General features: G+C 51.7%; 1 protein-coding gene across 1 annotated transcript; it reads left to right on the forward strand.

Annotated features, from left to right (window-relative positions):
* Nucleotides 1-338: 338 nt before the first annotated feature.
* Dedd2 (death effector domain containing 2) lies at nucleotides 339-15,128 on the forward strand. The gene is made up of 5 exons (XM_013032762.1): nucleotides 339-427; nucleotides 1,089-1,459; nucleotides 2,818-2,940; nucleotides 7,331-7,471; nucleotides 13,927-15,128. The coding sequence occupies exons 2-5, from the start codon at nucleotides 1,132-1,134 to the stop codon at nucleotides 14,316-14,318; spliced, it is 984 nt and encodes a 327-aa protein (XP_012888216.1). The 5' UTR covers nucleotides 339-427; nucleotides 1,089-1,131; the 3' UTR covers nucleotides 14,319-15,128.
* Nucleotides 15,129-19,629: the final 4,501 nt, after the last annotated feature.

A 19,629-nucleotide genomic window follows, 5' to 3' on the forward strand; every position in this document is an offset into this window, starting at 1 on the left:
GGAATACCTAGTCTTCGAGATGGATAAATTCCTATAGGTTGTGATGGGGGATAACAGGAGCCGCTCCCCCCTCCCCCTTTCCTCCCCTACCCCCCCCTCCGCCCCGCCCCGCCCCGCCCCGCCCCGCCCCGCCCCATCCAGGTGGCTCAAGTACAGGGACCCAGCCATTGGGAGCGTCCGACACAGCAAGGCTCTGTGCGCAAGCGCAATACAGACAAACTCCGGCACTTCGGTTGGGGGCGGGGCTTGGGGGCTCTTCCTGCGCCTGCGCAGAGGGGGCGTGGCGGTCGCACCTGCGCGAGTTGTGGGGGGGAGGGCAGGAGGAGGAGCTAAGTGACGCAGGCGTAATAATAGAGAAGGTGCCAGAAAGATCCAAAACAAGTGGCTGCGGCCGTCGCCCGGGGAGTCCATCGGACGCCGGATTCCGGTGAGGATCTAAAGAGGCCTACAAATAGGGAGATTTGGCGGCGGGTAGACGGCACCATTTTGGTGCCGGGGCGAGGGTGGGCCCACCACCCTTTTCCCAAGGTGGAGGGGTCGGATTCGGACCGTGTGGGGCATAGGATTGGCCTTGGCTGGTCCCACTTGGTAGGAGATGGTGGGTGACTCGGAGTCGGTGCCACTCGGGGCTAGCCAGATGACATTTGCTCAACTGGCCTGAGCCCAGGGCCACATCTGGACGGTGCCGACCCAAAGTCACCGGGGCAGCGGGGACAAGGTGCCCCGGAACGGGATGTAAACAAGGCATGGCTGCGTGCGCGCAGATCTCTGCGATGGTTCGGGAGCTAGGTGGGGAGGTACCTCGGTAGAGAGAGCGAGCGAGAGAGGAGCGTCTGGGCTTGGCCGCCTCGACTGGTCGGAGGACCAAGCGGTGGTCTGGCGTCTCGGACCCGTTACTAAGGGGACCTCGGGCGATACCATTTTCTTCCGGGGCAGGGGGACACTGGGATGGTTGGTGGGGGGTGTGTGTGTGGGGTGGTCCCGTCGGGGGGGGGGAACCGCGTGGGAGACACTCCCTGGCCCGTGTGAGGTCTAGGCCTGTGCATTGCTGACCGCTGCCTCCTCCCTGCCGTGTGTGTGGGTTCTAGGCCTTGGTTCTGAACTTGTTCCGCACCCCTCCCCCTCCCGGGAATGGCGCAGTCCGGGTCGACCCCGGCCCCGAGCTGGGAGGAGGATGAGTGTTTGGATTACTACGGCATGCTGTCGCTTCACCGTATGTTCGAGGTTGTGGGCGGACAACTGACCGAATGTGAGCTGGAGCTTCTGGCTTTCCTGTTGGATGAGACCCCCGGCGCCGCCGGTGGGCTGGCCCGTGCTCGCAGCGGCCTAGAATTGCTACTGGAGTTGGAGCGTCGTGGTCAGTGTGACGAGAGCAACCTGAGGCTGCTGGGCCAACTCCTGCGGGTGCTGGCCCGCCACGACCTGCTCCCGCACCTGGCCCGCAAGCGGCGGCGGCCAGGTAAGGTTGAACAGGAGGGGGCCAGGCTTCCCACGGGGGTGGGGTGGGGTGGGGGAGAAGGCCTGGCTCCCAGCAGACGCTCAGCGGCCGTTCTGACTTCGTTCTCCAGTGAGAAACACAAAGGGCCTAATTTAGGAAGAGTGACCTTATCCGATCGCCAGCATTGTGGATGGAGGAAGTTTGGTTTTATTCCAGAACAGAACCCTTCACATGAACTGTGACCTCTTGTACCTTCTCAGTAAATTCCACAAGGAAGTCCTGCTATGGTTCCCCCACCCCTATCGGGCTGTACAGGGAGGAAAACAGGTCCAGAAGAAGTTAAGCAGCTTGCTTCACTGAATCTTGCTTGCCTGGGACAGAGGCTGTAAGATGATGGGTTTAGATGTTTGTTCTTTGAAATGGACTTGTAGCGGAGGAATTGGATGAGAAACAAGTAACTTGTAGATGTGATGAGGGATAGAATGCCATACTATAATGTTTTATATTGATGTCAGCGAAGGAAGAGCTTTCTGAGATGACATTTGGAGCGAGGCTGCACTTCCAGCCCTGTATCCATTTCAGGGGAGAAAAATCCCCAGTAGAGGGAAAGGCAAGCCCCCAAGCTCTAGGTGGGGATGAGCTTGGCATTCCAGAGGCCGACATGCACCATCAAAGAGTGGACTGAAGCCACAACATGGAGAGGGAGGAGGGAGGCTTGCCACACAAGGTTATCTGCAGATAACAGAAAGTGTGGAGCCAGGTTTCAAACCTACCTGGCTTATCTCAATAGAGCTGAGGGCCTTTATCCTGGAGAAGGAAGGACTGGTGAGGGAGGAGCTGAAGGCTGTTGCAAGCCCTGTGCTGCCTAGACTGTTGGGACCTTGTCTGGTTTACTAGAAATGTAGTGACAAGGCTGTGGAGGGAAGTTATGGGTTTTGCTGGCTCAGAGTAAGCCTGTGGAGTTAGAATCATCAGAATTCAGGCCTTCAGAGGGAATCCTGATATAGTATTTGGGGGGACATAGGTGTGAGGCTCAGAGTCTTAGAAGAAAAGATAAGAGTTGCCTGGAGCAAACAAACACCTGCTTGCTTCTTAGAGCTGCAAGGTGAGCCAGGGGTAATCAATGTGTGTGTGGGGGTGTGGGTGTGGGTGTGGGTGGGTGTGACAGGCCTGTTTCTCAGGGATCCTGGATTAAGTGGCACCAGGAGGTGACAAGTCCTATCTTGGGAGTCGTCTGGGTACAAGGTGTTTGAGAAGGAGTGAATGTTTGAGGACTTAGGCACCTGGTTGTCCAGTCATCCTTCCAGGGGGGAATTTTGGGGGCTGGGCCTGGGAGGGGCTGGAGGCTGGGAATGCTAATTTCATCTCTCTTTCCCCAGTATCTCCGGAGCGCTATAACTATGGCAGTTCCAGTTCTTCTTCTAAAAGGACTGAAGGTAGCTGCCGGCGTCGGCGGCAGTCAAGCAGTTCCTCAGATTCTCAGCAGGACCAGTGGGACACAGGTGAGCCCCCCCCTTTCTTTCTGAACCCTGCTAAACCTCCTATGTCATGGCCCATCAAGGAAGTAACCTAAGGGGTCATCTTGTCTCATGTCTCATGTTTGTGGCATGTCTGTGTTTATTATTGCTACAGAAAGATGCTGTGTCCTGAGGAACAAACAATATGGCTTCATGTTTACTTAAGTGATATTATGTTGTAGGTATTTTACTGTACCTGGTTGTCCTCACTGAACATGCTTCTGAGCTTTATTCATGTCCAATGTCTCTAATTGGTTTAATTGCCATGCCCCAATTAATGTATTCAGTCTCTCCTTTGCCTCAATGTTTTTTTTTTTGTTGTTGTTGTTGTGAGGCTTTGAACTCAGGGCCCAGGTGCTGTCCCTGAACTCTTTGGTTCAAGGCTAGTGCTCTACCACTTTGAGCCACAGCTCCACTTCCAGCTTTTGAGTGGTTAATTGGAGATCAGAGTCTCATGGGGACTTTTCTGCATGGACTGAACCACGATCTTCAAATCTAAAGCTACCTGAGTCACTAGGATTATAGGCATGAGCCACCAGCACCTGGCCCCTTTTTCTTTTCTGACTCGTCCATTCTATCAGATTCATGTAGGATGTGATTATTTCTGATGTGTCTGGTTATTTCCTAATAGTGTCATTTAACTCATCTTTTGGTTCCCTATATTTCCTGTGGAGTGAGGATTAGGTCTGGAGGCTTGCTGGGATTCAGGTTATGCATGTTTGACAGGATACCCCTTGGCTGGGGCTGTTGCCTTCCTCCCGGAGCTCAGCGGGCGGCCTGAGAGCCTGGCTGGCTCATTGTGAGTGGGGGATTGGATCCCTTGGTTAAGGTGATGTTCACCACATTTGCACATCATAAGGCACCTTTCTCTCCTGTTATGGTTAAGTAATCTATGGGAGGGTACTAGGGCTCATCCTTTGTCCAAGTAGGTATTCATATCATTATAGAATTACTCATTATTTATTTACCTTGTTGTAGCTAATCATTCTGGGTTAAGCACTATGTCTTTTGGACATGTCCATCATTCTTTGAGTGCCTCCTGCTCTGTCCCATGGACTGGGCTTGGGTTCACCTTGCATTTCACTTCTTCCAGCCCTACAATTAGCTGCTTCTTCAGGAGCCTGGTTTTTTTTTTTTTTTTTGCTGGTTCTGGGGCTTGAACTCAGGGCCTGGGCATTGTCCCTGAGCCCTTTTGTGCTCAAGGCCAGTGCATAGTTCATTGGGGATAAGAGTCTTATGGAGGTATGACCCAGTTAGTTGGTAGAGCACTAGCCAATGAGCAGAAGCATGAGTCACCAAGTTCGAGTCCTGTTCTCAGCCCTAAAAAAAAAAAAAAAAAAAGAAAACATTTTGGGGCTGGGAATGTGGATTAGTGATAGGGTGATTGCATGCATGAAGCCCTGGGTTTGATTCCTCAGTACCACATAAACAGAAAAAGCAGAAAGTCTCCCTGAGGCTCAAGTGGTATAGTGCTAGCCTTCAGCAAAAGAAGCTTAGGGACAGGCCCTGATTTTGAACCCCAGAACTGGCCAAAACAAAAACAAACAAAGTCTCATGGGGACTTTTCTGCCCAGGCTGGCTTCAAACTACAATTCTCAAATCTCAGCCTCCCGAGTAACTACGATTACAGGCATGAGCCATCAGCATCCAGCTTCAGGAGCCTGATTCTTTTAGAGGCTGTGGTATTGAGACAGACATCTGGGTGTTGAGCATGTGTGCTTTCTTCACTCTACAGAAAATAGAGCAAGAGGCTGTACTTCAAAAAGTTCCTATTGGGGCTGGGAAATCGGCTCAGTGGTAGAGTACTTGCCTTGCATGCATGAGGCCTTGGGTTCAATTCCTCAGCACCACAAAAGCAGAAAAAGCTGGAAGTGGCGCTGTGGCTCAAGTGGTAGACTGCTAGCCTTGAGCTGAAGAGCTGAGGGACAGTGCCCAGGCCCAGCGTTCAGGCCCCACGACCAACCCTTCCTCCCCCCCCCCCCAAAAAAAAAAGTCTCAGGACAGGAGTGCGAGCACGCACACACACACTCACTCACTCACTCTCTTGCTTACCTTTACAGTAACAAAGCACCAAATGATAGCCAGTTGTCACTGCTGACTATCTACTGAATTAAAGCCAAGATTTGTTTATCAGGGGCCTGGCTCCAATCATACTCCTCTAAATATATGCTCAGAACCTTCTTCAAGTTACTTGCAACAATTCTTTTCTCTGGTCTTGTTACAAATTATCTATACACTTAGGTTCATTTGTTTCAGTTTGTATTTAGTTTAGTTTTATGGTTTGTTTCTTTTTGTTTCCTTTTAGGTGTCTGAGTGTATCAAAGAGTTATATAACTTAAAAGCCAAATAATCCTAAATGTATCATTTCTGTCCATTGTTCCTCCTAGCAGATAAGTAACCAGTTTCATTAACTCCTAAAGTGTCTTTTCAGTATTTCCTCTTGCAAGAATAATGAACCTACTATGTAGGTCTTCCTTCCTTCCTCCCTTCCTCCCTCCCTTCCTTCCTTCCTTTCTTCCTTTCCAGTTGTGGGGCCTGAACTCTGGGCCTGGGCGCTGTCCCTTAGCTCTTCAGCTCAAGGCTAGCACTCTACCACTTGAGCCACAGCACCACTTCTGGGTTTTTTTTTTTTAATGGTGTTTTGGAGATGAGTTGCATGAACTTTCCTGCCTGGGCTGGCTTTGAACTGTGATCCTCAGATCTCAGCCTCCTGAGTTGCTAGGATTATAGGCATGAGCCACCAACGTTGTTTCTTTTCTTTTCTCCTTCCATTCCTGTTGAGCACTCCACCACTTGAGCCACAGCACCACTTCTGGCTTTTTTGAGTGGTTTATTGGAGATAAGTGTCTCAGGGAGTTTCCTATCCAGGCTGGCTTTCAGCTACAATCCTCATATCTCAGTCTCCTGAATAGGTAGGATTACAAGTGTGAACAGTGCTAGTGCCAAGTCTCTTCTCCTGTCTTTATCTTTGTGTTTTCTTGTTTTGTTTTGGTGGTATGAACTCAGGGCCTCACTTCTCGCTTGGCTGGCACTCTACCACTCTAGAGTGGTAGATGGAATCTGGAGGATTTTTCTCCTTGCGCTTTTTTTCTTTATTCATTTTTCCCTCCCTCCCTCTCTCCCTCCCTCCCTCTCTCTCTCTTTTCTCTTTCTTTCATTCGTTCTTTCATCGGTCATGGGGCTTGAACTCTGGGCCTGGGCACTGTTCCTGAACTCTTCAGCTCAAGGTGAGTACTCTACCACTTGAACCACAGTGCCACTTCTGGTTTTCTGGTGCTTGGGTCTCATGGACTTTCCTGCCATGGCTGGCTTTGAACCATGATCTTAGATCCCAGCCTCCTGAGTAGCTCCTGTGAGCCACCAGCACCTGGCTGGGCTCTCTTTTTTCAAATTGCATCCTGAGACACCAGTGCTTGGCATTCATCTTCTCTCCCTCCCTCCCTTCCTTCCTTCCCTTCCCTTCCCCCCTTCCTTCCTTCCCTTCCCCCTCCCTCCCTCCCTTCATTCCTTCCTTCTTTCTTTCTTTCTTTTCTCTTTTCATTCATTCATTCTCTCTCTCTCTCTCTCCCCCCCTCCTTCTTTCTTGTTTCTTCTTCTTTTTCTTCTTGTCAGTTGTGGGGCTTGCACTCAGGGCCCAGCACTGTCCCTTTGCTCTTTTGCTCAAGGCTAGCACTCTACCATTTTGAGCCACAATTCCATTTTCTATTTTCTGGTGGTTAATTGGAGATAAGAGTCTCATGAACTTTCCTGCCCAGGCTGGCTTTGAACCGCGATCCTCAGATCTCAGCCTCCCGAGTAGCTAGGATTACAGGCGTGAGCCACTTCCTCTCGTTTCTTAAGCAACGTGCAACAAACTAGAGCCATTTATTTTGTACTTTGCTTTATTCCTTTCTTCTCTTGGTCTGTCTGTCTGTGTGTGTGTTTTCAGTACTGAAAATTTGTTACTTTGTTCATTGAGAAACAATCTTTTTCTTCAGACTGGCCTTGAATGTGTGATCTTCCTGTCTCAGTCTCTAAAGTGCTGGGATTACAGGTGTGCACTACCATACCTGGCTAATTTATCCTGGAAATTACTTTTGTTTCTTTGTGTCAAGCCCTTGAGTTCAGGTTCTCATCATTGCAAGTGAGGCCCTAGTGGCTGCACTTCTGCCTATCTCCTGGTGTGAGCCTGCCAGAGTCAGCCCTGGGGGCCCCTGCTGCCTGGGGGGTGTGGAGGGGCTTCCCTGCTCACCTTTCCAGACAATGGAGGGTGACCTTCCCCTCTTTCCAGACAGGGCTATTTCTGGAGAGGCTCACAGTGCTGAGAGTGGCCTTGAGCTCCATCCAGGTCCCTGTCTTGGTGCTGATCCTCAGCCCACCCACTCTGTATCCTCAGGTTCCCCTCCAACCAAGCGCCAGCGGCGGAGTCGGGGCCGGCCAAGCAGCGGTGGTAGACGGCGGCGGAGAGGGGGCCCAGCGACCCCTCAGCTGCCGCAGGAGCCTGCCAGGCCTGCGTCAGAAGGCAAAGTGACCTGCGGTAGGTGTCTGGGGGTCCTGGGAATGCACATAGCGTGTCCACAGTAGGTTATACAGCTGGAGAGCAGGACACCTCTGGCAGGGGCCAGCCATGCTCAGCCACCTTTTCAGCACAGTGCAACTCTTGTCCTTTTTGTTGCCATCTTAGCTCCTATAGTTGAAGGATAAAAAACATGCCACCTCTTCCAGGAAGCCTACCTGGCTTCTATTTCTTTTGCTTATCTACCAGACTTCTGCAGGAGTTACTTACTTCATAATCATTTCTTCTGGAGGAGTGGAATATGGCAAGGGGAGAAACAGGGCTCCTAGGATCAGTCTTGGTCTTAGCACTTAGACTGACCTTGGATAGGTTGACCGAACCTCTCTGGGCCTGTTCCTACCTTTGTAAAAGGAGGCTGATGATGTTCTACAGTTTCGAGGGAAGGTGAGTCAGGCCTAGTCTCCTTGGGGCAGGACGGCAGCAAGGAGGCCCTGCTGCTCAGGGCCTTTTCATAGAGCTGGTGACAGGCCAGATCTGAAGATGCTGAAGTAATAATAGGTGCTGTGAGGAAGTATGGAGGGGGTGGGAGGAAGGTGGAGGAGCCAAGCAGGCCCCAGGCAGGAGAGCTGGGCAGACTGGGGTGTGGCCAGAAGCTTGGATTTTCACAGCACTGTCAGGGTTTTTTAGCAGGGGATGGTTTAGTTGAGTGTGTGTGTGTGTGTGTGTGTGTGTGTGTGTGTGTGTTTGGAATTGAACTCAGCCTCAACCATCTCAGGCACATCTCCAGCCCTTATTTATTTATAAAAGGGTCTCATTCATCCATCCATTCATTCATTCTAGGATCTGAGACTTTATCTAGGAATGGCCTCAGATTTCAGTCCTCCAGTTTGTGTCTCCCATTAGGGAGGATTGTGAATGCGTACCATCATGCCCTCCCCTGCCATGCCCACCTCCCCTCCCCCCCTCTCTCTTGCCTTGGCTTTGAATTGTGATTCTTCACTCTACACTTTTCAAGTAGCTGGGATCACAGGTATGAGTCCTGGCTCTGATACCTCTTTTCTTTTTCTCTTCTTTTTTGTAGTACTGGGGTTTGAACTCAGGACCTTATGTTTGCTAGGCAGGCACTCTTACCTTGAGCTGTGTCTCCAACCAATATCTCTTCGTAAAGGAACTTTAGCCACAGCTGGAAAACCCATGAAGGAGTTAGTGTTTGTAAAGAACCAAGGACAGCTGGGCACAGGATTGACGTTCAAAGCCAGCCCAGGCAGAAAAGTCCCATGAGTGAGACTCATCTCCACTCAAAAAGTGGTGCGGTGGCTCAAAATGGTAGAGCACTAGCCTTGAGCAAAAGAGCTCAGGGACAGCATCCAGGCCCCAAATTCAAGCCCCACAACTGATCAAAAAACAAAGAAAAAAAAACAAGGCAGTGTGAGAGGCTTCTAGTACATACTCTGTGTGTACAGATGAGGGAAGAGGTTGTATGGTCCACGAAGAGAAGAGAGGCGTGGCCTGGGGAAGTCTGCAGGGAAAGGGTAGGCAGGGTGGACCAAAGAAATGACAGGTGTTTTGGACATAGGTGACTGGCTGCTCTAGAGACTCCTGCTCCATCCTTATCCTTGGAGTGAGCCCTCTGGGCTTCTGGGGAGCACCCAGCCATGCCAGCCCCTTCCTCCTCCTCTTGGTGCTCCCTTCTGCATTGGGCAAGCTGAGAACATGGGATCAGGATGGTTTCTGAGCCAGCCAGGCTGGTATGACAGGTGCCATGTGCAATGTGACACCAACGCCAGAGCGTGTAGGAGCTAGAAAGGGTGCTTCATGCACAGTGACCCGAATGCACAAAACAGCCCCAGTCAGAGAGCCAAGGTGATGTGGAAGACCCTGGAGCCTTAGACTTTATCTCCAAGTGGGGCAATCTCAGATGGGTTTGTTCATCAGTTTCTGTTTTTTATTCACCGGTGGTGGTGTGGAGGGCACAGATCAATCAGGTGGAGGAAGTCTCTGGCTTCAAGGAACTTACAGTGCTAGTGAGTCAAGCAGATAAGTGGTATATCCACCAATATGTCACATGGTGAAGGCTCTGATGACATCCAAAGTCAGGGAGGGGACAACGCTGGACACCCAAGTGGACCTGGGAAGGACCCCTGCAGAGGGGCTGGGTGATGTATTTCCTGGAGAGAGTTCAGGGGGAGGAGGCCCTTGTGGGAGCCTGAGGTCTGGAGCTGGTAACTTGTTTTCTCCGGGTATGATGTGGCAGTCACCCCTAGACCTAAGCCTAGGGGTGATTCCTCCCATCTGCAGAGCCTTCTGTAGTCAACACACACCCCTGCCTTCCCAGTATCCATGATGGCCACCTAGCAGTGGGCATCACCCCCACTGCAGCTACCAGTGCTGGGTGCTGCCTGAGACAGGCCACAAAACCGGCCTGTCTGAGGCTGGAGGGGGTGATGTCCGGTGGTGACTCTCCCGCAGTCACAGTAATTACCAGCGTCACCAGGCTGGCTGGGTGGGTTGAAGGAGTCACTGCTTCCGATCGAGGGAGCAGGCCAGGCCTCAGGTCTCTCCTTACACGCCTAGGCCTGGAGGTTGTTAGTCAGGGTGTGGCTGGGACTTGATAGACTAGTGTGCAGGTCTGACTGCTGACTCACCAGGCAGGGTGGGGCAGAAGTGAGGCTCACCTCTTTTTTTGTGGGCCCCAGTTTTCCCTTCTGAAAAATGGGGATGGTGCCTCCCCCTCCCCATTTTTCTCTCTCTTTGATGCTAGTCTTGGGGCTTGAACTTAGAGCCTGTGCACTGTCTCTGAGCTTCTTTTGCTCAAGTTAGCATTCTACCACTTGAGCCACAGTGCCACTTCTGGCTTTTTTTGGTGGTTAATTGAAGAGCCTCACCGACATTTCTGCCGTAGTCTGGCTGAGATCCTCAGATCTCAGCCTCCTGAGTAGCTAGGATGACTGATGCGAGCCCCCAGCAGCTGGTGGAGATAGATAGCTTCTCTTTAATGAGGCCCCCTCCAGAGCAGACTAAGGAAAGTTGCTGCCTTTCTTGTCCCTCCAAACCCATGACACTTGTGGGGTTGATCCCAACCAGTTGCCCCCATTGACAAGTACCTGGGGATTCTGGGTTTGGATGCTGGACTTTGGAGTTTCCAGATACCTGTGTATTTCTGTGGGTCACCCCCCGTGGTCACTTCAGTGGGCATATTATTTGCTGGACCTTGAATTTTCAAGACAGCCATGAAGGTGTGAATGATGTCTTCCTTTGTACAAAGAAGAAACAGGCCATGGGAAAGGAAGTTACTTGTGTGGGAGGCAGGGGCGGAGCTGGGTTGAGATGAGTTTGTTCCAGATGTGTTTATAGAGCACTTACTATCTGCTAGGCCCAGCAGGTCTGGGAGGCTCCTGCCCTCATGAAGCTCATTTTCTGATAGGAGGAGAAAGTCAAGTCAGATGCTAAGGAAGGGGGTAGGGGGTATGTTCCAGATGGAGGGAACAGAGCAGGTGTGAGGATCTGAGTGTGCTAGAAGTGATCATGGTGGAGCTGTCATGGCTGGCAGATCTGGGTGAAAGAGGAGAGGGACCGGGGCTGGGAAGATGGCTCAGTGGTAGAGCACTTGCCTTGCATGCCTGAGGCCCTGGGTTCAATTCCTCAGCACCACATAAGCAGGAAAAAAAAGCCAGAAGTGGCGCTGTGGCTCAAGTGGTAGAGCGCTAACCTTGAGCTGAAGAGCTGAGGGACAGTGCCCAGGCCCAGAGCTCAGGCCCCATGACTGGACCCCCCCCCAAAAAAAAAAAAAAAGAGGAGAGGGACCATCCCAAGGTAGATCCTGAAGCGCTTTGGGAGCTTTGGGCCTGGGCTCAAGGCTGGTGCTCTACCCCTTGAGTCACAGCTCCACTTGTAGCTTTTTGGTGGTTCATTGGAGATAAGAATTTCATAGACTTTCCTGCCTGGGCTGGCTTTGACCTGCAATCCTCAGATCTCAGCCTCCTTAGTAGCTAGGATTATAGGCATGAGCCACTAGCATCTGGCTTCTCATGGATGGTCTTCTCTCTTCCAGGAAGAGTTAAACCTGTGTCCTCCTTATATATCATTTCCTAGAGAGGAACTTGGATCTCTTCAATATCATTTTGTTCTCCTGGCCCTTGGGGATATTTTTTTTAACTATGTATTTATGGATACTGTGTGAGAGGCAGCAAATGGGTTTGGGGTAGCTATGAGCTCAGGCTCTGGAGCCTGGCACCTCATTCAGAAATCTGGCTGTGGGCAGGTGACTCAACCTCTAGGCCCCAGTTTCCCAATTTGCAACAACAAAATGACAGCATCACCTCAGAAGGTCATGGGGATGGCCAAAGGGGTCAGTGGAGGTAAAGTAGGCGGTGCTAGGCGCCTGTGGCAGATTCCATGGTAGATTCCATGGGTGTCATCTGATCTTCTCTTTGCCTAGGGGTCTAGGAGAGGTTGATCAGAAAGCCTGGAATTCAGGCCCTGGGGTAAGGTGGCTTGAGTAAAGCTTGTCTTTTTTCTTTTGTTTGTTGGTGTCTCCCGTCTTCTTCCCTCTGAGTGCTGGGACTGAGGTTCTCCAGATCAGAGGTTAAATTGTGGTCTAGAGAAGGATTTCCTCATCTGCACTGGAGGCAGTGAAAATACCCTGAGGATTAGGTGGGCTAAGGTAGAGAAAGCCTCCTGTGGGTGGGGCCTGGCACTAGAGGGAGTGCTCCCTAACTGGGGGCAGCATGTTTTCCTGGCCTACCTGGCCTGCCTGGCACTGAGGGAGAGGGAGAGCTGGGACTCACTGAGTGCCTTGGCTCTGTCCTCTGTTCACTCCAACATGGCAGGAACTCTGTTGCAATAGAGTTCAAGGAGAAGGAGATTGGCTTGTTTGGTTTAAGACAGATGAGAGAGAGGCAGGGACCCAGGGGGATGTAGAGAGTTGGGTGTTGAAATCAGTTCCTGTTATTGGGGCCTTCCTGGAGGCCTAGGCTTTGAGGCAGCACTCGCGTGAGTTGCTTCATTTAATACTCGTGACCACCGCGCAGCAGGGACCTCTTTTGTCTGTTTATGTTTTTCAGATGGGGAAACAGGCTCAGAGAGGTGAGGTCACATGCCCAAGGCCCCACAGCTAGAGAATGACAGAGCTGGGACTCACCTCCAGGTCTGTGGGACTCCATCAGTGGCTCTGTCTCTGCTGCTGCCCAGCCCCGTGTGGCCTTGGGCAGGTGCTGTTCCTCCTGGCTCCCTGGTCCCCATCTATGGTGGGAAGGTTCAGGCTGATGCTTACCAAGGGCCCCAAGGATGAGGGCTTTTCTGGTCCTCAGGGTGGGAGGGCCTGGTGGCGAGGCTGGGCAGGGTTCCCTGGGCCTTGAGAAAGAGGAAGGGAAGAGGGAGGAAGTAGCTGGGGTGAAAAGTCATCTAGGGGCGCAGAGGACTTGCTTCTACCTTGTGGTCTCTGCCTACACATCTGTGAAGGGTGATGGGAGCCCATTGCCTGAGAGCTTCCGTTTCCTCCTCTGTTACATGGGCCAATGGCGCTTCCTGCTGCTCGGTATTGACTGTGCCAGTGTGTAGCACTTGGCACATTGCAGCTGATGTTCTTGGAATACCACTGAGCACTTAGGCATGGTGTTGGCCTGCTCCTGTCGACTGCTCTCTTTCTCTCTCTCTTAACAGCTTTTTCCAGCAGAGATTGTGCCCTGGTTTAGGAGGAACCTGTGACCTGACTCAGGTCACACAGTAGTGCCTGAAGGTGCTGGATTGGAACCAGCTCCACTGACCAAGGAGCCTGCTTTCTGTTAAAGGCTGTGGATTGGGCACTGGCATTGCCTGTCTGTGTGGCCTTGAGCAGGTCATTTCTCCCTTCCTCCCCTTTGTCTGTAAAACAGGTGGTAAAAAGCAGGTGGCTTGAGTTCCTGTGACTCCAGCCCTCAGAGGAGCCCTGGCAGTCTACACTTTTTTTTCCCCTGTTGGTCATGGGACTTGAACTCATGGCTTGGGTGCTATCCCTGAGCTCTTTTGCTCAAGGTGAGCGCTCTACCACATTGAACCACAGTGCCACTTCTGATTTTCTGGTGGTTCATTCCTGGAGATAAGAATCTCACTGTCTTTTCTGGCCAGGCTGGCTTTGAATGGCAATCCTCAGATCTCAGCCTCCTGAGTAGCTGGGATTACAAGTGTGAGTCACTGGTGCCCAGCGACAGTTCACACTTTGCTGCTGCTTCCAGCACTAGCTGGTCCTTGGGATGACCTTGTCACTGGTGTTCACGGAGGGGTGATGGGTGGTGAGGCTGCAAGGGGTGGTGATTAAAGCTGGGGAAATAACAGGTGAGGCATGGCAGAGCCGAGAGGATGTGCAGAGGCATCAGACTTGGTGGTCCTGGAAGTTGTTGCCAGGAAGGGGTGGGGCAGGAGGGAGGTGCCAGGAGGAGGCCAGGAGAAAGGGGGGCCGCATGGCCATACACACTGATGAGTCCCTTCTTCCCTTGCAGATATCCGGCTCCGAGTTCGAGCGGAATATTGTGAGCATGGGCCAGCTTTGGAACAGGGTGTGGCATCCAGGAGACCCCAGGCATTGGCCCGGCAGCTGGATGTGTTTGGGCAAGCCACCGCTGTGCTTCGTTCAAGGGACCTGGGCTCCGTGGTGTGTGACATCAAGTTTTCAGAGCTCTCCTATCTGGACGCCTTCTGGGGTGACTATCTGAGTGGCGCCCTGCTGCAGGCCCTTCGGGGTGTGTTCCTGACTGAGGCCCTGCGGGAGGCCGTGGGCCGGGAGGCCGTGCGTCTGCTGGTCAGCGTGGACGAGGCTGACTATGAGGCTGGCCGGCGCCGCCTGTTGCTGATGGAGGAGGAAGGGGGGCGGCGCCCACCAGAAGCCTCCTGATCCTGGGTCTGGCAGGATTGACCCCCACCTCTGAGTCTCCAGCCTTCTCCCCTGGGGGATGAGCATCTCTGCCTCTAGGGGACAGCAGCTCTGAGGACTGCACAGCATGGCAGGCCCCTTGACAGCCTATGTGTCAGGATGTGGGCTCTGAAGCCTAAACCACTTCCAGCCCAGTTTCCTTCCCAAACTCTCCCCACCCCCAGCTGTGATCCCTCAGCCTCGGGGGCTCAGGCCTGCAGTCCTCCAAGGTGGAGAGGCAGAGCCACACACTCACCAAAGCCCCCTGTACATCGAGGCTGTGGGCACATATGTGTGTGCGCGTGTATACACACACACACACACATACACACACACACACACACTTTGAAATCATCCCTGGGCCCCTCCCTGCTCCACACAACTTCTTTGGCCTAAGGGCTTTTCTCTCAGGATCTCTGATTTTACCATATCCATCTGGGCCTCAGCTGGCCAATGGGCCCTGGAGCTGGGGTTCCTGTGGGGCCTGCTCACCTTGTCCATACATCTAGCCAGCCAGGGTTCTGCCTGGCATCCACACAGACCCAGCTCTCTTTACTTTCCTCATCTTCCCCAGAGCCAGATACACGTATACTTGGACCCTTGACTCAAGAGTGTCACACATAGGTTTTGTGGTAGCCTCACATCAAGGTCTGCTGTTGTCTATGGGGTCAGGGCCAGAACCAGCCGCCACCTTGTAAAGGGAAGGCAAAGACTTGGGGCTGATGGGAGGATGTCTAACAAATGGCACCAATAAAATGACCCTGGAAAGGGCATAGGTGGGCCCCAAGCCTCTCCAGAACTCTTTTTTGTTGGGCTGGGGAGAAGGGGGGCCCAGGAGGGTGGGCTGCTGGATCAATGCCAGCTGTTCTCATAGGCTCATTCCACTCTCTGTGTCTCTTTTACTCTGTCAGAGAAGTACAAGCTGGGTGCTAGTGGCTCATGCCTGTAATTCTAGCTGCTCAGGAGGCTGAGATCTGAGGATTATGTTCAAAGCCAGCCTGGGCAGAAAAGTTCATGAGACTCTTACATCCAGTTAACCACCAGAAAACCAGAAGTAGAGCTGTGGCTCAAGTGCTAGAACACTAGCTTTGAGCAAAAGAGCTCAGGGACAGCACCCAGGCCCTGAGTTTAAGTCCCATGATTGACCACACACACGCACAAAATTACTGACAGGAGTCACATCCTCCCATCCGTATCCACATACGCTTTGCTCTTGTGTATTCTTGGAGGAGGGGCTGCTAGGATTTTTTTTGGGGGGAGGGGCTTAAACTTGGCCTGGGCTTTGCTCAAGGCAGCACTACCACTTTGAGCCACAGTTCTACTTCCTGTTTTCTGGTGATTAATTGCAGATAATGGTCTGGACTTTCCTGCTCAGGCTGGCTTTGAACCATGATCTTCAGATCTCAGCCTGCTGAGTAGCTACAATTACAGGCGTGAGCCAGCAGCACCTGCCTCCTAGGATTTTTTTTTTTGAAGGGGGTTGTGGGGCTTGAACTCAGGGCCTGGGTGCTGTCCCTCAGCTCTTCAGCCGCACCTCTTCTAGCTTTTTCTGTTTATGTGGTGCTGAGGAATCAAACCCAGGACCTTATGCATGTGAGGCAAGCACTCTACTACTGAGCCACCTTCCCAGCCCTCCTAGGATTTTTAACTAGGTTCAGTGATGTGAGCCAACCAACATCAAAGCTGATGGAACTCTGAGGTTTGGACACTGAAAGTACAGGCAGTTCTCTGCCTGGGATTTGTCCCCACCTCTTTTCATACCTCTTAGCTTCTGTTCTTCCTTTATCAGAGACCACACACTTCCAGTTACTGGTGGCTATAGCTGAGGTAGTGCCTGTGGTTCCCCTCCCCTCCCCTCGGGTAAGGGTTCAGGAACTCTTAGGCAATATGCAATACCAAGTTTTTCCTGAGTGGGAAGGGAGCAAGGGCCCCAGAGTGGGGATAGCTTGAATAAGGATTCTCAAGACCTTTCGTAGTAGCAAGGGTGCACCTGCTCACATCTGGGATCCTGTCTGGGATCCTTGCCCTATGTTGATATACCAGGATCCTAGCAATTAACCAGAAGCTAAGGCTGATCCAGTTGGCTACTGTGTAAGTAACACCCAGTCCTGGGGAGGGAGTTGTTACACTGCCTGCCTCAAAGTCTTTGTTTTTTGTTTTTGTTTTGGTATTGGTACTGGGGCTTAAACTCAGGGCCTGGTGATGGACTTATGTGCTACTTTTAAACAACTGTAATCAGATCTCAGCCTCCTGAGTAGCCAGGATTACAGTTGTGAACCACGGGCACCTGGCCACTTAAAGTCGTCTTAATACTCAGGCATCCTGTATAGCTTTTGTTGTTGTTTTGTCAGTCCTAGGGCTTGAACTCAAGGCTTGGGCACTGTCCCTGAGCTTCCTTTGCTCAAGGCTAGCATTCTACCACTTGAGCCACAGTGCCACATCTTGCTTTTTCTGTTTACATGGTACTGAGGAATCGAACCCAGGGCTTCATGCATGCTAGTCAAGCGCTCTACCACTGAGCCACATTCCCAGCCCTCCTGTGTGGGTTTTATCTGAGTTTTTTTGATAGGCCACTGGCCAGGGAAAGGGAAGTCACTTTCCTGATGGATAAACATGGAAACATTGATTCTCTACTCCAATATGGACAGCAAGGTGGAGCTTGATCCTGGACACCTAACTGAAGGTTTGGGGAAGTGTCCGAGTTTGCTTTCCACAACCTTCTAGGATTTGAGGCTCTCCTGTGTTTTGAGGTTTACTTGTGCCTAGAGGTGGGAGCTGCTGCTTGCCTTAGCCAATCTTTTTTTGTACCAACTGGGCTAAATTATAGAACCTCAAGTCCCCAGGTTCAAGTCTGCAGGCTGGTTTTTGTCCCCACAAGCAGGCTCTGCTCTTACCTGGGTAGGTTTCTGATTTTGGGCTTGTGTTCCAGCCTTCAGACCCCGCCTTACTCGCAAGCCCCTCCCATGTGAAAGACCACGCCCACTGCAAAGCAGGCCTCTTCTCCACTTTTAGGCCACGCCTTCTCAGGCCTACTGATGCAAACCGGAAGAGTAAACTCCAGAGCAGGCTGAAGGAATCACTGGTGCTGTGACCAGGACCGGAAGTCTGCGTTGGCAGGAACCTGGAAGGGGAGGGGGGCTTGGAATTTACGCCTGCGCAATAGTGACCGGAAGTCTATCTTGGCGGGAACCTCGAAGCCTTGCCTCACGCCTCTGGAACGTTCCCCCTTGAGTGAGCACGTGCGCCTGAGCGTGTGAGGGGGCCACGAGGCACTTGTGGAAGTGTGTGAGGAGGCCATGAGAAGTGACCCAGGGACCCTAGAGGCCCAGAAATGGGCCAGACTCGACCATGGGAAACAACTCAGATCAAAGAAACAGGTTATTGTGGGGTGGGGTGTGTGGACAGGACGCAGCCGTGGGGACTGCAGATGTGCCGGGCTTTGAGGAAGGTGGCGGGCCCTTGAAGGATGAGTCCATAGAGCGACTGAGGGACCATTCCAGGCAAACGACAGCCCTTTCCAAGGCCTTAGGGAAGATTCCAGAATGGGATAGAGCAAGACAGGAAAAGGTGAGTGGAAAAGCAGAGCCCCTTCCCCATCTCCTTTGGTTGTCAGTCATCAGCTACCTCATGGCGTGCAGGAACTGGTGAAGATGTGGGCTTGGACCCCGACAATGACAATGTAAGGTGGCCCAGTGTCTAGGTAACAAATGTCCCATAAATTCCCTGTGTGGGAGGCTTAAGCTTGGCCCTTCTGCAGACCCCCAAGGAGGCCCCAGCTTAACGTGCTGGCTTTGGAGACTCGTGTTTCCAGTGGCAGAGTCCAGAGTGCCCAGAGGACACAGGGTGAAGGGACTCTGGAGGGCTTCAGGAGTCAGGACTGTTCATTCTGCTAAAAATTAGTCACTACACCACTGAGATATTCTATAGTTACAAAATAAAACATCCAGAAAAGTGTGTAAGCTGGGCACAAGTGGCTCACGCCTATAATCCTAGCTACTCAAGAGGCTGCGATCTGAGGATCACCGTTCAAAGCCAGCCTGGGTAGGAAAGTCCGTGAGACTCTTATCTCCAATAGCCTACCAGAAAACTGGAAGAAGTAGTGTGGCTCAAGTGGTAAGAGCCTTAGCCTTGAGCTGAAGAGCTGAGGGACAGCGCACAGGCCCAGAGTTCAACTGACAAAAAAAAAAAGTGTGTAAGAGCCAGGTACTGGTTGCTCACACCTGTCATTCTAGCTTCTCAACAGGTTTAGATCTGAGGATCACAGTTCCAAGCCATTTCTAGGCAAGAAAATTCAGGAGACAGCTGGGCACTGGTGGCTCACGCCTGTAATCCTAGCTACTCAGGAGGCTGAGATCTGAGGATCACGGTCCAAAGCCAGCCCGGGCAGGAAAGACTGTGAGACTCCTATCTCCAATAAACCACCAGAAAACCAGAAGTGGCGCTGTAGCTCAAGTGGTAGAGCGCTCACCTTGAGCTGAAGAGCTGAAGGACAGTGCCCAGGCCCAGAGTTCAAGCCCCACGACCCACAGAAAAAAAAAAAAAAGAAAGAAAATTCAGGAGACATTTTTTTTTTTGCCAGTCCTGGGGCTTGAACTCAGGGACTGGGCACTGTCCTTGAGCTTCTTTTGCTCAAGGCTAGCATTCTACCACTTGAGCCACAGCACCACTTCTGACTTTTTCTATGTATGTGGTACTGAGGAATCGAACCCAGGGCTTCATGCATGGTAGGTAAGCACTCTGCCACTAAGCCACATTCCCAGCCCAGGGCTTTGCACTCTTCCTGGGCTTTTTTTCTCAAGGCTGGCTTTCTGCCACTTAAACCACACTTCTACTTCCTTTTTTTTTTTTTTTAATGGTTAATTGGAGATAAGAATCTCACAGACTTTTCTATCTGGGCTGGCTTTGAACTACAATTTTCAGATCTCAGCTTCCTGACAAGGTAGGATTACAGGCGTGAGCTGCTTGGGCCCAGCCCTGCTGGGCTACTTAATTGCCTCGTGCTGATGCATTTTTCCAATTATGTTGCCTCACATTCCCTTTCCACTGGGTCCTGGTGACCTTCATTCCACTCAGCCACCTACTCCCATGACCATACCTTGTACTAAGTCATTACTCAGAAGTATAACATACATAGCAAACGTTGAGTACCATGTGCCAGGTATTGTGCTAAATGCTTTTGTGTAAAACACACAGCTTCAAGGTTCATATTGACATCCTCATTTTAAAGACAGAGATATAGGCTGGGAATGTGGCTTAGTGGAAGAGTGCTTACCTGGCATGCACGAAGCCCTGG

This window comes from Dipodomys ordii, unplaced genomic scaffold, assembly GCF_000151885.1.
Source record: "Dipodomys ordii isolate 6190 unplaced genomic scaffold, Dord_2.0 Scaffold156, whole genome shotgun sequence".
NCBI lineage: Eukaryota > Metazoa > Chordata > Mammalia > Rodentia > Heteromyidae > Dipodomys > Dipodomys ordii.

What these genes read in the sequence shown, in the direction of transcription:
- Dedd2 (XM_013032762.1), top strand. Translation starts at nt 1,132, where the DNA reads ATGGCGCAGTCCGGGTCGACCCCGGCCCCGAGCTGGGAGGAGGATGAG. An exon ending in CCGCAAGCGGCGGCGGCCAG is followed by an intron (nt 1,460 to 2,817) that starts GTAAGGTTGAAC and finishes CTCTTTCCCCAG; the next exon opens with TATCTCCGGAGCGCTATAAC. An exon ending in GCAGGACCAGTGGGACACAG is followed by an intron (nt 2,941 to 7,330) that starts GTGAGCCCCCCC and finishes CTGTATCCTCAG; the next exon opens with GTTCCCCTCCAACCAAGCGC.